Below are 16,973 nucleotides of genomic sequence, written 5' to 3' on the forward strand. Positions count from 1 at the left end.
CCAGGGGGGAGTAGAAATACTCCTAGTCGCTTCATGCTGCAGAAACCGGGATAAGCTCCGGCCTGATGGGCCACTTGGCTCGTATGCAGACTTTACCTACCTACCTACACGAAGAAGACGATCATAGAAGGAGTAACATCCTCGCACCATACGTTTTCCGTATTCAGTTTACATTTGGCTCTTGCTAGCACCAGGACTTCTATTTGCTCTGAAAAGCCTCAATGGGGACTGGACAATTAAGTATACAGGTATACAGGTATACAGGTATACAGGTATACAGGTATACAGGTATACAGGTATACAGGTATACAGGTATACAGGTATACAGGTATACAGGTATACAGGTATACAGGTATACAGGTATACAGGTATACAGGTATACAGGTATACAGGTATACAGGTATAAGAAGAGAGTTGCGCTAGGACGATCCTAACACCAGGGGAAAATGCAAACAAACCAGGCGGTTTCAGATTTGTCGGACGTCATTTGAGCTGCCATCTTAGTGCGCCATATTGGATTTTACGATTTCGTTCAAAAGTAGGTTATTAACAGAAATCGACTCAAAATCGTGCCAGAATACTTACAGAAAGTTGATTATTTATCACTTTGTGCAATTTGATGAAGAAAAATAGAAAAGATTAAGACTTATGTCTTAACTGATTTTTGGCCAGACCACATAAAGTTTTGCGGTTGTCATGGCAACGTCAAAAATCATGGATTCGCAATTGACACATTAAAATCTTCACGGAGAATGAATGAACAGCTACTGAAAGTTTCAGTTTTAAAACCTCGAAAAAACCTTATCGGGGACCCCCGAAGAAAATCGGTGCTTTAGGGAAAGTGGTTTAACTTTAGATTCGTTCCTGTTTTCATGGTCTCCATCATTTCGCGGTGTTTCATATAAGAAATGACTTCGTCGACTCTGATACTGATCATTAAACTTTAGTTCAATTCTAATGAGTTCAGCGATGTAACAACAACAAAAAAAAGAATAATAAAAACAGACAAAAAATAAACAAACAAAATACTGACTTTGCGGTGCCTGGAGTAACAGACAATTCGTTATCTTTTAAAGAGAGTTTTGGCCAGGGAATTGTCGAAGTGCTCAAAAAACGTTCCGGAAAGACACTTTAGTAAGTAAGTAAGTAAGTAAGTAAGTAAGTAAGTAACAACTTTATTTACAGAGGGTAGCACATAACAGTAAAAATTGACGAACCAGTGACCCTCTATCCTAAGTTAAAAATTAAAAACTATTTACACTTATAAGATAATAAAAATTACAAAAATAGAATACAGCTAAGAATTTAAAGATATGATAAAAGTTAAAATTTCAAAAAATCTAAATCTAGATATGCGCAACTAAAAACTAAGCTAAGAGTTTTTGGACAAAAAATATTTTCTAACAGCAGATTTAAAGGAGCCAATGGAGTCCTTCTTGCGAATGTCTAAAGGAATGCTGTTCCATAGTTTTGCTCCATTGGCTTGGAAAGTTCGCCCCCCTTCCGTTTCTCTGTCATAGGAGGGGCACACTAAGTTATATTTTCCATAGCGATTGGTTCTAGTGTGTCGGTCTGAGTTTCTCGTTAAAAGTTCTGTTATATAGCTTTTGTTACTTCGTCCTTCTTGCGGAAACGTGAATTCTCCTTTCAGCATCAGAATGTGCGGGAAGTTCTTAAATGTTACAGCAATGAAAGAATAAGGTAGGAAAGGGGGAGGGTGATATCATGAATTATGGGATTCTACTAGCTGGTTTAACAAAGTCTTAACGAGTATTTTCCCCAGTACAGATATCAGTTGTAACGAAGCGCACGAAGTCTAAAAATAGAATGCAAATTATTGGAACCCCGCGAGAGTCAGACAAATAGGAGTAAAATGAACGCCAAATTTTAGTTTAAAAATAGTTTTAGGAACACTTGCTAACGCGCTTGAAAAGGCGTCAAATCTTCCACCTTTCCGTTTGTTTGTCTGAGTTTGTCTGAGTTATGACGTCACTCGCGCGCTTCGCTATTGCGTTTAACCTCGATTCTTAGCCTGAGGGACTGTTTTTATTGAGGCCGATTGATGATTAATTTGACATTACACAAGATGAATTGCCCTTTGAAAAAATGCACGAATGAAATATGATTAATAAAAATGTTCTGGCAAGGCTTGAGGATTTTGCCTCTGCCATGAATCCTGCAGAGGAATTTTGTATGGGTTTGGGGAAGAGAGAGAGAGAGAGAGGGGGGGGGGGGGGGAGGGGGAAGGAGGGAGGAGGCTATGGTGCTAAGAGTATGACAACTGACAACCGTGCGGAGGATCTTGCCTATTTATTAATTATCTACGCTATGAACAAACTCCATTGACAGTCTTCTATCAGTTTGTATTTTTTTTTCTTTTTTTAGTCTATTAGCCTTCTGATAAAAATTCGTTTCCCGTCAGCGAGTACCTATAGCCGTGTTTAGACTTGAGCGTTTTTCCGAGGTGTTAGAGTTTACATATACCTGGGTAAATATTTTACGCGTGTAAACGCCAACTGATACCATGATAAACGTCGCCCAAGACAATAGAAAGTAAACCAAGGTAAAAGTTCGATTAGCCCTGTGATCAGGCCTAGGCTTGGTTTAGGTCGGTAACCAAGGTCAAAATGACAGTTACATCCGCTTGTGGTCGCATAGTATTCCACATCCCGTGGTGTTCAGATTGCTTCAATCGCATTCGATCACGTTTTCGCGCTCACGACTAAGTTTGTCTTCGACTGATCTACGAACATTATCCTTCTCTGCCCAATCCGGAAGATCCACTCGGACAATATATTGTAGTATAAATACTGTGCAGTTTCATCAAGGTTTAGTCATGCAGTAAATGTTTACGTACCTTGGTAAACATTCAAGTGTAAACGCAGCGTATGACACAAACATATATATGGTCACTCCTAAGTTATACCTGGAAAATTATAAATGGTCATCCCTAAGTTATGCTCTCTCGTTAAAAAAAAAAAAAACAAAAAAAACATTCTCTCAAAAAATTATCATATGTTATAACTTTTTCACCAATGTCAGCTAGCACCTATCCGTTTAACTGGAGAATCCTTACCTACAGGTAAGGCAAAGCTATTTCGATTCCCGTGATACTCACGGGAAGATTGAGAAATAAAACACCTGTTGTAAACACAAAATGGCCGTGGCATTTATCAAACCTTCCTTGGATCCCCGGATCACTCTTTACTGTTCATACATGTATAAGTGCCGAGAGTTTTCCAAAAGAGTGCTTCTACAAACCTTTCAAGAAGACTCTACATGATAAAACCGGCTTCGAGGAAAACAATGGTCAGAGAACATCGAAGTATGTGATCGTCACGCTCGACACAGCTGAGGTACGTTTAAATGTACCTTGTATACAAATCTACGGCTGGAAGGAATAGCTGGCAGTTTTAATGCTACCTAGGTTTCAAGGATCGCTAAAAAAGGACCAAAACTTTAATATTGAAGCCAGGTAGGATATTTATGTGAATTTATCAGAGCACTTTACAAAGGCGAGTATCTTACAGTTACTCACTGGGTATATTTTCAAAATTTCCTGAACTTTAAGCGGCTAGGTTATCTTTGAAAACCTTGCGGACAGACAAATTTTGTTATTTTTTTTAAAGTAAGGGCCATTTCAGTACTTTCTATTCGTGTAGTTCAGCAGTTTCAAACAGATACCACATTTTTGAAACGTGCCTTTAAAGTAGAGCTATTTTCGTGTTTGGTTGAAAACTCGATTAAGCGGGTAGCAAATCTCCTTTTAACCGTTGAAGGAACAACATTGAATTATAATTGCAACATGGCTAAACAAACTGTTATAAAATATCTATAGTTGAAAAAAAGAACTGGGACTTTTGAGCGAATATTATTATTTTTTTAGAGCGGCGGCAATATGTGCTATTTTTCCAGTTTCAGCGGACACGCAACTTGTGTCGAGCGGACCGAAATTCAATTAATCCTAGAAAAATTCAATCAGAATTTTTAATTAAATAAAACTCGCTTTAGTGATTGACTAGGTAAGGACTTCGAAATTCCAGCTTATGAGAAAAATAAAATTTTCAAAGTAAAATCAGTGGTCGGTTTTTACAGAGACAGCCTCTTAACTTTGCTAAGCAAAAAAGACAGCTGCTACTCGACAATTATTTCCCAACGGAATACAGACCGCCAATAAACAAAATTCGCAATTAACTTTAGGCCGGTAGTGAAAACAAATTTCGTGTGATTACTTTAACACAAATATTTCAACTCTTAAACAAGGCCATTCATAATATGTCACGGGATAAAATCTAACGAATCTTGCTGTGATGTTAGGACTGAGTGAACGCTTCACAACACTGGTTTGATCTGTATTTCCTGCGAACACCTGAAAATGAAAAAGAAGTAGAAGAACACTTTGCGCTACTTGCTTATTAATGAAAACCTTCTGAAAATAAAATTCTAGAGCAAAAATAAGGGCTGCAAATCTGCTAGCATAACCTGCGAGCAGGCTCTTGATTCCCCCAGTACTGAGTAATAGGGCTGAAAAAGAAACCGGCGAGTGTATCTAACTGGTCTCGCCTATCTCGCTTCTAGAGATATCGCTCGCCGAATTTTATTCCATTTTGTTTTTTCCTTTGGTTTGGTTTCTTTTCTTTTCTTTTCTTTTTCTTTTTTTCTTTCTTTCTCTCTTTTTTTTTTTCCTTCACGGGGGGGGGGGGGGGGAGGATGGGGAGCAAGCTTTGACTAACGTGGCAGGGTTTTTAGTTTCACTATTTTTCAAGAGTTCGTTTATATATATTTTCTAAATTGTTTTCTCTTCGAAACTTAATTCTTTATAGACACCAGGCCTGTAACAAGAGTTTTTAGATCTCCATACATTTTTCGGTAATTATTTCGGTATGTACAATTTGTGCTGGATACTAAGATAACTTAATGATTTCTCAAAAGACCGCCACTCCTAGGCAAGAGTATATTATCTAGTCACCTTTTCAACATTGTTTTCCCTGTAGCTGTTCCACGTTACTCCATCTGTAGAAAGTTGCAGTTTGTAGCTAGTGGTCCAGTCATGCTGTACTTTTTCTCCTTGTGTCGCCACTGCACAAACAGAATGCACAGCACCCATATCAACTTGAATATAGTCTGTTCTATCTTCTTTTTTCTTTGCACACCAAGCTCCGTCTCCCCTGTTCTCATTCAGCCGGCCATAGTATGGATAATAATCAATATTGAAGTATGTGCTTGCCGTCATTCTAGCATCTGGTATTTTGTTACTGTCCTCTACACCGACAGGTCCACACACTGAACCACAAACAAAAAAACAAACAAACAATCAACAAACAAACAACAATACAAAAGCAAACAGGTTCAACGGTGGAGAGATAATCGAGGTCCGCTTGTCATGTTCTCCTTTCCGATAAATAGGAGAAGAAACCGAAGCGGCGATCTTAGACTATTTGATATAAATAAGTAACGCTATTTGTGCCATTCACATCCGTATCAATTTAACAGAGAAAGTGTCTCTTTTCTACGGAAAAAAAAAAAAAAATGCTTTGAAAACCTTTCGTAATGAGAAACTAAAAACGGGTCTCATACTCAGATAGTAAACCAGGATTAAAATCTATTTTAAGGTCATTTTACCCAACAGAGGCAATTAATAGCAACAAAACGCAAGATAGATATATGCTCAAAACAACACAAAACGAATATGATGAAGATGATTGTCAGTAACCTTCTAAGTTCATGTCGCAATGAACCAAAACTGCCGTTCCATTTCTGGTTGGATCAAGCCAGTACTTGCTGCTAGTAGTGTCTTTGCCTTCGCTCGACTTAATTTCCTGACACGAACGCGCTGGGAGCTCTGGAATAGAACCCAGAGGCACTTGAATCAAGAAAAGAAATAACATATTACAAAATGTACCAAGCATAGTGTGGGTTCTATTATGATAATAAACTTTGTTTATGTCGAACGAGGATCTACGCGGCCCGCGTAAATTTTCTTCTAAAAAAACGTATAAATTCTAGTTACCATTGAACCAAGGAAGGCAACCGCAAAGTGAATTTTCTGTTCTTACTTTTGGAGTCATTTTAACCCCTACTAATGAGTTGGAAAGCTATCATTTTAAGGACGTCATGACTTGATGATTTCAACGTAAAGTCAAGGGCGCTGGACTTCCGTTTGACGTCCACCTTTTAAAAACGTCTATGCTAAAGCTTCTTTGCAGCTTTGTACATACCCCGATTGCTCAAGCGTCGTAAGTAAACACGTGCCGGGTCTGAGCGGAAATGTTCAGGTCTTGCCTCCTTGGTGCGGTTATTCAGTTCGCACGAATTTTCCCTTACGACGTAGTTATAGCTTTGACAGGTGAGTTCTCTTTCACACCTGATATCACACTCATGAAAGGCTCTTAAGGAGAAAGTTTTGAAGACGAATCCCTGTAGAGCCATCCCACTTATGCTCCGTTCCTCTCTGCATTGGTTACTAGCAGATAGGCAGTCCAAATAGAAGCCGGCGAAGAAGAAGAAACGTGGAACAGTCCACAGCATTTCCCTGGTCTATCAGTTTTTAACTCTAGGAGAGACTAATCCAAATATAAAACAATTAATATTAGTAAGGCATTTACAAAACTTGATGCATGGCTCAATTTGCAGAGCTTTAGGAGCCGAAAACTAAAGCTTTCTTTTTTTGGAAAATTCTCTTGTTTCAGGCGAATTCATAGGGTTCGTAGATTGAACCGATTTTTACGAACCTGAGCCAAAATGTTGCCCGATCACCGTTGCGAAGTGTATTAGCATTTTGCGAGATTTTGAATAACTCTTTACTTAGGCCCTTTCATTCGATGAAGATGCTTGACACACGTTTGTAATCTGTCATCAGGTAATTAACATAGTGCATTTTGTTTGGTTTTACGCGCGAAGAAGACGGCAGGTAATTCACTTCAACAAACATTGTCAGTTTTGCGTTTGAAGGCTTGCCTTCGCATAGATCAAATCTGTAAAATAATTATTTCTTTTGATTGTACATTTTATTAGCTTTACGTTTTTTGTATTATTATCATTATTATTACTATTATTATTATTATTATTATTATTTTAACTTAAGCTTTCTTTTTTCTTTAACATTGATGGAAGTGAATTTAACTGGAGCATGTAATATTTTTAGCTTTTAGGTCGCATTTATTACTATCATCATCATCATCATTATTATTATTATTTATTATTAGTAGTAGTAGTATTATTATCATCATAATTATTATACATTGTATCTATTTTTTTCATAATTTTCTATGGTTCTGTCGAGCTACACGAGCATGAAAGATTCTCTGAAAGACACTGCTGAAGGTACACGATGGCCTTAACATCAGTTTCGGTCGATGAATTAAACACTTAGGATACATATTGGAAAAATTGCAAAGGAAGTTTTCTTTATTTTTTCATCCCTAAGCTTTGCTTTTGGCGTCAGGAAAACTAATTATATTGTAACATATTTAAGCTTTGAACTTATAGGAGAGTAATCATAGATTGGAACCTTAAGTTTTCGTCTGATTTTCTTCACCGTTACATACGTTGTTAGTCTTATTTTTTTAACACTTGCATGGTCAAGTGTCTTTGAAATCAAATTTTTCATGCGATTTTTTTTTTCTCGTTTTAGATCATTATCACTGATAGTGACGTAGTGAAACAACTGAGTAGAATTATTCACCTTTCTGATTGGCTTTAAAGTTTTTCTTCATACTTTTTTGAAATTTGTCGTTATTCGATTAGTTTTCTTAACGTTAAGGCTGTTTATAAGGAGAGGAAGATTCTGGCAATTAAGGTAAGGTAAAGTCTGCATGCGAGCCAAGTGGCCCATCAGGCCGGAGCTTATCCCGGTTTCTGTAGCATGAAGCGACTAAGAGTATTTCTACTCCCCCCTGGATGGGATGCTAGTCCATCGCAGGGTTACCCCCAGCATTAAGTTCGCCGGTACCCATTTATACACCTGGGTGGAGAGAGGCACTGTGAGAGTAAAGTGTCTTGCCCAAGAACACAACACAATGTCCCCGGCCAGGGCTCGAACCCGGACCACTCGATCCGGAGACGAGCGCACTAACCATGAGGCCACCGCGCCTTCCTCCCTGGCAATTAAGAAGGCAGGAATATTATCCTAGCGCCATAAGGTTTTTATATTCAGTTTACACGCAAAAGGTTGTACTTAGCCCTAGCACCAGGATCTCTCGAGTGCTAGGATCTTGCAAGGTGAGAGATAAGGAGATCCTAGTTCTAGGAAGATCCTAGCACCATTTAAACTACCTTCCCTCGGAATTCTCGATCCTAATACTCGGAACAAAAAAACAGAAACCTAACCAAACATGGCGATGTCAGAGCGGCCGACTACTTAAGGCCAACAATTTCATCTTATTTTTCTCCTCCACTTGATAGCCACCTTGATTTAATTTTTTTTGCATGTAAACCAAACGAAACGTTATCTCGTATCTTTCTAGTGCCAGGATCTTCCTCCCTTCATGTCACCAACCACTTACACTAACCTATCTGCTGTCTCACTGTCGGTTTTCTTCTCCACGATATTTATAGCTGCGCTTGGTCCGTACGTCCTGACCGAGAACCAATATTTTCCCGTCTGGCATCACCTCGCTCAGTCAATAAGCGTTTTATCAGATGACCACTTTTAAATGTTTAAAATTCTGAAAATTCTATTTGAACCTAAATAGCACGCGACTACATAACATCAAGCGGCCACGCGCGGAATAACTACCAAAACATTTAAAGATCCCACGATACAAGCTCCTCATTTATTTCTTCGCTTCGGAATCTGGCAAGAAACTTACAATTTATCGATTGGAAAAACACGACTCATTTTCTCATTTCTGTTTTTCTTTAGATTTAAAGAACACAATTACAATCCGTTTAACGGGAAATGTTGAGTTATGAAAGTATGAATTGACGAAGTTACGGAGAGGCAGAAAAGTCATTTAATAGCCGTAAAGCTGTTCTAATTGTTTCTACTAGCTTTCATTGCCTAACTCAAAAGCCGACAGGAAGTCGAGCTAAAGTTGTCAAAAATATGTGAAAACCATCAAAAACTCAGCGAGTGATTAAGGCTCGCTTCACGCTTCAATGGAATTGTGCCCAAATCTTCTTCATCTGAAGACCGGATAAAATATCGGTGTCGTTTTAAGCTATTTGTCGAGCTATCGGATCATCTTAAACAAGGAAGAACCAGTGACTGAATATTAATTACAATGGTGTTGGCTCCTGCTAAGACTGGAGAGTCTGGGTTTGCTGACCTTGCTGAGCAAAATTTATACACTAACAGGAACAATCAAGTTTTGTTATCTGGAAGGACTGTACGGTAACCGAGGAAGGCTATTTTGCGAACCTGCGAGCGCGAGCGCGCGAGTCTCTATTTGTGAACCCTGAAAGATTCCTGCCAAAAAAAAATCCAAAAACGGGCATAATGCCCTAACATGGTATTTATACACGCAGGGGCCCATTATGCCAAACCGACCGGTAAGAGACTAGTGGGAGTACCCGAGGAAAATGGAACAACATTTTCCGATCAAACCGGGCCTATCAAGAGGAATGGATCTTACCATTTTTCATTCCTTTTCCGAATTCCCTACATAAGTGAAGAGAATTAGGGCAATGATCCGATTTGTCAAAAATGGAAAGGCAAATTTTGGTCGGACCGGTCCGACCGAAAGAAGAGGATCACCTCCAGAGGTGATCCCGAATATTGGTTTCGGAAGGAACTGGAACGGATCTTTCCATTTGACTTCCGACCGAAATTTCAGGAATCTTTGGCATGATGAAAAACACCCACAGTCTTCATGGTTCGGTGCACTGTAGCATGGCAAGTGAGGTGGTGGAGAGTTCCTTTTTTAAAAATTTATTTCTACCAATTACGTACGCAGATATTTTAGGACGGTCACTTTTCCCATTTTGCATTTGAATTACCAGACTTTGGTTGCTGCAAGCGAGGTAAACTTTTGCTAATCTTTAATAAGTTTGCAAAAAGTTGTGATTATTTTTCACCACAGTAAAAACGTACTCAAAAAAAAAAAAAAAGAAAGAAAGAAAAATAGAAAGAAAGAAAAAAGCAGTGGCTCGCAAAAATAGGCCTGCAGCCCGTAGCTCGCGGATCGTGGCTCGCGGTTCGCAGGCTCGCACATTAGTTACACTAATGCTTTACTTTGGCACAAATATTTCAACCCTGAAGCAAGGAAAGACGGCGAATGTTACAGGATAGAACCGAACGAATCTTGCTTTGACGTTAGGACTGAGAAAATGCTTTACAATACTGTTTCGGTCTGTGTTTCCTGCAAACACCTGCAAACGAGAAATAGACACATTAACAACACTTTAATTTCATAATGTCTGGGAAAGGGGGGAGGGAGGGGGGAGCTGAAAGCATCTGACAGATAGTTCCTGTAGTATATAATGACTCTTCTCCTCTTGTCAGAATTTTTTTCCTTCCTCTTGATCGTAAGGTTTTTCAAAGATTTTTCCCCAAAGCTGATAAAATAAAATGCAAGGACATAAACGTAAGAAAAGCTCATTGAAGTAAAATTACAGTCCTGAGTGATAATAATGAGTTTATAGTAATAGATGTCGGGTGTGGTTAATTCTATCACTTTTGTTAAAATGAGACCAGTTGGGTCAAATTGGTACGGGTATCAAAAAGTCATGATTTTTTTAAAATAAATAAGTTTTTAACCCGTAATTTACGTCTCGATGCACTCGTACCTTTCGTCTTTATCACAGGGTCTCATCAAATACAATGCAACAAACTTTGAGAACTGTTTGAATTTATAAAAAAAAAAAAAATGAGATCTTCATTTGATCATGCTTTTCATGGATGTGCTTGTTTTAAGCTCAAGAATGCTTCCCAAGACAGTTTTAAGTGAGTCTAGTGACAAAAATGCCACTACAGTCGATCATCAGTAACAGAGATTCAATATTCAGGAGCCCATGAAGTATCCTCACTGTGTTATAACGAGTCTACCAGCATTATGGACAGTAGAAACGTTTCGTATCTTGATCTATTTGTTATACGTCATTCACCTTTTGAACACTGTTCTCCTTGTAGGATTCCCAAGCTATCCCATCGATAGACAGCTGTAATTTGTAGCTGGTGATCCGTTCAGTAATGGATCTCCTGCCTCCTTGTGTTGCCACTGCACAAACGGAGTACACTTTACCTATATCAACTTGGAGATAGTCTGTTCTGTCAGATTTAGTCTTTGGACACCACGCTCCATGTTTCCTGCTTTCATGCAGTCGGCCGAAGTATGGATAATACCAACTATGATGGTACGTGCTTGCCGTCATTCTGGAATCTGGTATTATGTTCCTGTCCGCTACACCAACAGGTCCACAAACTGGAAGAAAGTTATAGAACATTTAGCCCTACCTACTACCTAGGGTTAGAACATCCTTAGAAAACATGGATGCGAAAGAGATGTTAAGCTACGTGACGAATAGTAAGTAAGTAGCGCCAACGTTTTTGACATATCACCTGCACATCCTCGTACTCCTTAGCGGAAAAGAGACACTGTCAGACTGAAGCAGCTTACTTGCACAAGAAAACAAATACAGCAACCGTGCGCTTAAATAATGTAGAATTCCGACAGCAACGGCCGCCATTACTTTCAGATTTACCAGGAAAAGGGAGCCGCTACTTTCAATCTCTCTCCACCCAGGTGTATAAATGGATACCGGCGAACTTAATGCTGCGGGTAACCCTGCGATGGAGCATCCCATCCAGGGGGAGTAGAAATACTCCTAGTCGCTTCATTCCACAGAAACCGGGATAAGCCCCGGCCTGGTGGGCCGATTGGCTCGTGTGCAGACTTTACTTTCAGGTAGTAGCCGTTACTCAGTTTCGGATAATTAAAAAACTTTTCACACAAAGCGGACATTAAGATAACAGTTCCGTTTTATGTATGTCAGGATGGCACATGTTGAGGTATTCAAAAAACATATTGGCATGTTCACTGTTTCTAAAACAGCAAATAATATCGTCTACATATCTGCGATAGTATAGTACTCTAGGACTGGTGTAATTATCTAACCCATAATAACCCATAAAGAAATTGGCTAATACAGGGGCTAGAGGTGAGCCCATAGCTACTCCATCTACTTGATCATAAAAGCAACCGTTGAATAAAAAATGGGTGTGACTTGTAGCAAATTTGAAAAGTTCCTAAAGTTGAATTTTGCTTAGTTTTAAGTCCGACTCAGTGTTACTATAAAAAATTGCATTAACAGCTAAATCAATGGTTTCAGACAAGGGTATATTAATAAAAAGACTAGTAACATCATATGAAACCAAAAACATATCACTGAAATCTATATCTTGAATTTCTCTGACAAAAGAAAACGTATCTGTGGCACAAAACTCTGAGGAGATGTGGGGCTTGAGTAATGAACAAAGATACTTGGCTAAGTTGTAGTTGTATGTGCCTATAGATGATAGTGATAGGTCTAAAAGGAGGTGTAGTAGAACTGAGATCTTTGACCTTATGTAATTTGGGCAAACCATACAATCTAGCTGGTTGAGAACCAATAGGATAAATATCACGATACGTGTCAGTACTTAAGAGACCTTCTTTTTTGAGTTTTCGTAAATAACGTTGTAACTGACCTTCTCTACGTTGGGTTAAATCAGATTTCAACTTCTTAAATTTAGAGTTGTCACTCAACAAATCACTAATAGTATTATTGTAGACTACCTTGTTAAGTACAACGACGCCGTTTCCTTTATCCGGTCTTAAGAAAGTGATGTCTTTGTTCTGTTTGAGTTTCTTCAGTATTTTAAGTTTCTTTAAGTCATTTGTTGTAGGTTTAAAAGAATTGACATAAGTCGTAGCCAGATGTTGAATTTCACTTTTTACTTCATTGACCTTGCTCTTGTCCACGAGATGTCTTTTGAGATCTTGGTGAAGATGGAGTAGCTATGGGCTCACCTCTAGCCCCTGTATTAGCCAATTTCTTTATGGGTTATTATGAAAAGCTTTGGTTAGATAATTACACCAGTCCTAGAGTACTATACTATCGCAAATATGTAGACGATATTATTTGCTGTTTTAGAAACAGTGAACATGCCAATATGTTTTTTGAATACCTTACAGGCTATACAACCTTGCGAACTGCAGGAGTCGTACTGGCCCGTCAACACTTTTAAAACTCTGTATGACATTCATGGACGGGCCCCGTCCTGCCTCGCACAAGTTAACTGGCGTTTCCAAGATTTTAGCATGACACATTTACGTAGTAAGTGGGGCATTTATCACCGCCCTAAAAGAAAAACTAACGTTAGATTTCACTCATGGAAAGCCAACCACTGGCCTTAGTAAGATAGGTCTAGTCAAAACATACACTGACCTACATTAGATAGGTCAAGTTTCAAAATCGACTGACCTCGAACATACATTAGGATCGAAAATCACACGACACTATTGGTCAGTTGAATCTGACCAATAAGAAATGAGGCGCAATTTTTCGATCCGAATAACGGTCATCAGGGACACAAAAACTCCAAACAACAGAATGCGTTCTGACTGCTCTCAGAACCTTTACTGGCAACTGACGAGATTCATTTAGAATCGAAACTTCAGTCTTGCCTTAGCAGTAATATGACAGAAACACTCACAAAAAATGGTTTTCTCATCGAAACCACAGAGCAAGAACTAACTGAAGAAATGCAGACTGACTTTAGCGATTTAACGGAAGAAGACGAAAACAGCCTTCTGTCCGATGAAACGTACGAACAGATCTGAAGACGAAATCCCTAGCGCTCAAGTACAGAGGCAGAAGCCTACAACCGGTAACGAGCAGAGATTTAAACAGCCTAAAGAAAAACACAGCAACTCGAGCCACCAATACAACGGTTTGGGCAGAAAACGCCACCGGGAAGACAAGTCCGCCAAAACTAACGACAGCACCGGCGTGAAGAGATCCCGCCAAGAAGAAGAGCTGAGTTCAATACAAGAGAGGATTACTAGCTCAAACAACTCCATCGGTTTTCTTTAAAAACCACTTGGAGAAAGGGACTTGTCCTAAGACCTTAAGATATAACGCGCGGGCAAACATTACGCCCGATGAGGATTTCAAAAAAGAAATAGGCTCGATCAGGAAAAAGGCAGAACAGGCTCTCGTAGGAGCGCTGGTGAAATTTCACCATAGGCGCATTGAAAGACTCACAATTAAGTTAAGAAAGCTTGAGCAAGCAAAGTCTCGAAGGTGCAACTTTGTAAATAAGCAGTCTTCAAACAGAAAACAACCGCTGGCTAGTGAGAAAATTGTAAAAAACGAGAATGTTGACGAACTAGCCACAGTCATTTTAGCCAAGATTAGCGACACACTGCTGGAAAAGATCAGGTCTGAAACAACGAATAAACAGAGTGAAGCTTATCCTGTTGTCCTATCTGACTCTTTAATAATAAGGGAAGAGGGGATAAAAAACAAACACAACAACAAAGCGGCGAAAAACCGCAAAAGAAAAGAAAGGAGAAAAGACCAGAGTAAAAAGCGTTTTCGTAACGCCATTGAGCAACGCAAAGAACATATCAAAAACCTGTCAAACACACAATCGACAGACGAAAAAATCACTTTACTATCACGTGGTTTAAAATTCATTCCAGTGCCCGTCACGAGAGAAAATCTCATCAGGCGCCAGTTACTCGCTGATTTTAATCAATTTGATAGGCGGATGCGCCTCCAATATCTCTTCTACGGGGAAGAGAGAGAACCTCATCCTTTCCACGTTAAGTCAGACTAGAATCCACCAGTTCAACCTTCTGTAACATTAGAAACATTCTTAGAAGAAGTCAAATTTGAACTTGCTACAATCAATATTGAGAAACCAAACGACAATCTATCACATGGAGAGCGATGTGCGCTCAAAGAACTTTCGCGTGACAAAAACATTATACTCAAGAAAGCTGATAAGGGAACCACAACCGTCGTAATGAATAGAGAAGACAAAATACACGAGGGTCAAGCCCTACTCAATGACATTAACAACTATCGACCCATAGAAAAACCTATGGTTGATACCACAGCCAAAAAGTACAGCGAGTGATTAAGTCACTGCTTCAAGAAGACCACATTGACGACATGACGGCGAAATGGCTCTCCCTTACGCCAAACTCTCCAAGAATACCAGTGTTTTACACACTCACTAAGATTCACAAACCGACCCCTGTCGGTAGACCTATTACATCAGGGCGCGATGGCCCTTTAGAACGTATCTCAGCTTTTGTCGATCACCTTCTTCAGCATATAGCACAAATACAACCTTCGTATCTTAAAGATACAAAAGACTTCATCAATTTTGTAGAGAAGACAAAATTGCCTCTCAATACCATCCTAGTCTCAATGGATGTCACCAGTCTCTATACTAACATACCACAAGAGGAGGGTATTTACACTGTATGCGAAGCATACGAAGAATTTCATCAGGGGAATCCCCCCATACCCACCAGATATCTAAGAGAAATGCTCAGTCTGATCCTACAAGAAAACTCATTCCAATTTAACGGAAAAGATTTTCTCCAATCTCATGGAACGGCGATGGGCACGAAAATGGCCGTAGCATTTGCTAATATCTTCATGGCCAAAATAGAACGCGAAATACTGACACAAAGTAACACAACACCCATCTTTTGGAAGAGATTTATTGATGACATCATATCAATGTGGGACACAAACAGAGACAAAATAGAAGAATTTCTCTTGAAGGCAAACAGCTTTCACCCTGCTATCAAATTCACGGCTGAAATATCAGAAATAGACACGACTTTCTTCGACACTGTAGTGTACAAAGGTGACAGATCCTCAAGGAATCTATACTTGATGTGCGAACACATTTCAAACCTACAGAGACCTTTCAATACACGAATTTTTATTCGTGTCACCCGCCAGGCGTCACGAAAGGCTTTATTAAAGGAGAAGCGTTAAGGCTCTTAAGAACAAATTCCTCACAACTTACTTTTGAGGAAAACATTAGAAATTTTGCCGTACGCCTTAAGAATAGAGGTTACCCAGCAGCAACAGTAGAAAAACATCTCTCAGAAGTCAAATTTTCTGAAAGAAAAACGTCGCTGACAAATAAGAACAGAACCGCACAAAAGAAAATTCTACCCTTTGTCACACAATACCACCCGGCGTTGCCTGACACAAAAGAAACTCTCATGGGGAAATGGCACTTGATACAGAACCAACCACAATTAAGAAATATCTTTAAGGAGCCACCCCTTCTATCATATCGCAAAGGAAAATCCCTAAAAGACATCCTTGTCAAAGCTAAGCTATAAAGGCTGTACAACCTTGCGAACTGCAGGAGTCGTGCTGGCCGGTCAACACTTTTAAAACTCTGTATAACATCAAGTTCAAATGGAAACAGAGGAAAAAGGTCAATTGCCATTTTTAGATATATTGTTATCTAAGCAGAGCACTAGTGACGATCAGTGTTATTGTGTCACTTCTGTTTTACGGAAGAAGACTTACACTGGTTTACTAACTAATTTTTTTAGCTTTACTCCCTTTAAGTACAAATTAGGTTCAATTAAAACGCTCATAGACAGAGCCTACAAAATTAACAACACTACTCAGAGCTTTCAAAATGACATCAACAACGTTTCTGTTATTTTGAAACGTAATTTGTTTCCAAGTTGGCTTATTGACAAGTCGGTTAAGGGTTATCTCAAAAAGATCAAAACCACAGAACAGGATGTAGATACTGCAACATCTGACACATCCAAATGCCATTTTTATAAACTACCATATATTGGTTTTTATTCTACCTACACAGGGAAGAAAATTTCATCTATTATTAATAAGTATTGCAAAGATTTGAATGTAAAAGTTATATTCTCTCCTTTCAAACTTAGCAGTATGTTTAGTCCTAAAGATTTTATTCCCGAGTCTCTTAAATCACGTGTTGTGTACCAGTTTACGTGTGCGAGCTGTGGAGCTCGTTATATTGG

At 39.1% G+C, this 16,973-nt stretch overlaps 1 protein-coding gene and 1 pseudogene across 2 annotated transcripts in view; one reads left to right on the top strand and one right to left on the bottom strand.

Annotated features, from left to right (window-relative positions):
• Positions 1–2,367: 2,367 nt before the first annotated feature.
• LOC145482793 (contactin-5-like) overlaps positions 2,368–16,973 on the bottom strand; it is a 29,948-nt gene continuing 15,342 nt past the window's right edge. The window contains exons 4-5 of one of the 2 annotated variants that reach the window (XM_081461428.1): positions 4,970–5,283; positions 2,368–4,369 (exon numbers count right to left, since the gene is read on the bottom strand). In XM_081461428.1, coding sequence (XP_081317554.1) covers positions 4,229–4,369; positions 4,970–5,283 — 455 coding nt within the window. In that variant the 3' untranslated portion in view covers positions 2,368–4,228. Of the gene's footprint in view, positions 4,370–4,969; positions 5,284–7,794; positions 10,312–11,046; positions 11,364–16,973 lie in introns of those variants that run through there. The other variant, XM_081461427.1, reaches the window with a different exon arrangement.
• Positions 15,103–16,973, top strand: part of LOC145480465 (uncharacterized) — a 5,763-nt pseudogene continuing 3,892 nt past the window's right edge.

The sequence above is a fragment of the Orbicella franksi genome, chromosome 3, assembly GCF_964199315.1.
Source record: "Orbicella franksi chromosome 3, jaOrbFran1.1, whole genome shotgun sequence".
Taxonomy (NCBI): Eukaryota; Metazoa; Cnidaria; class Anthozoa; order Scleractinia; family Merulinidae; genus Orbicella; species Orbicella franksi.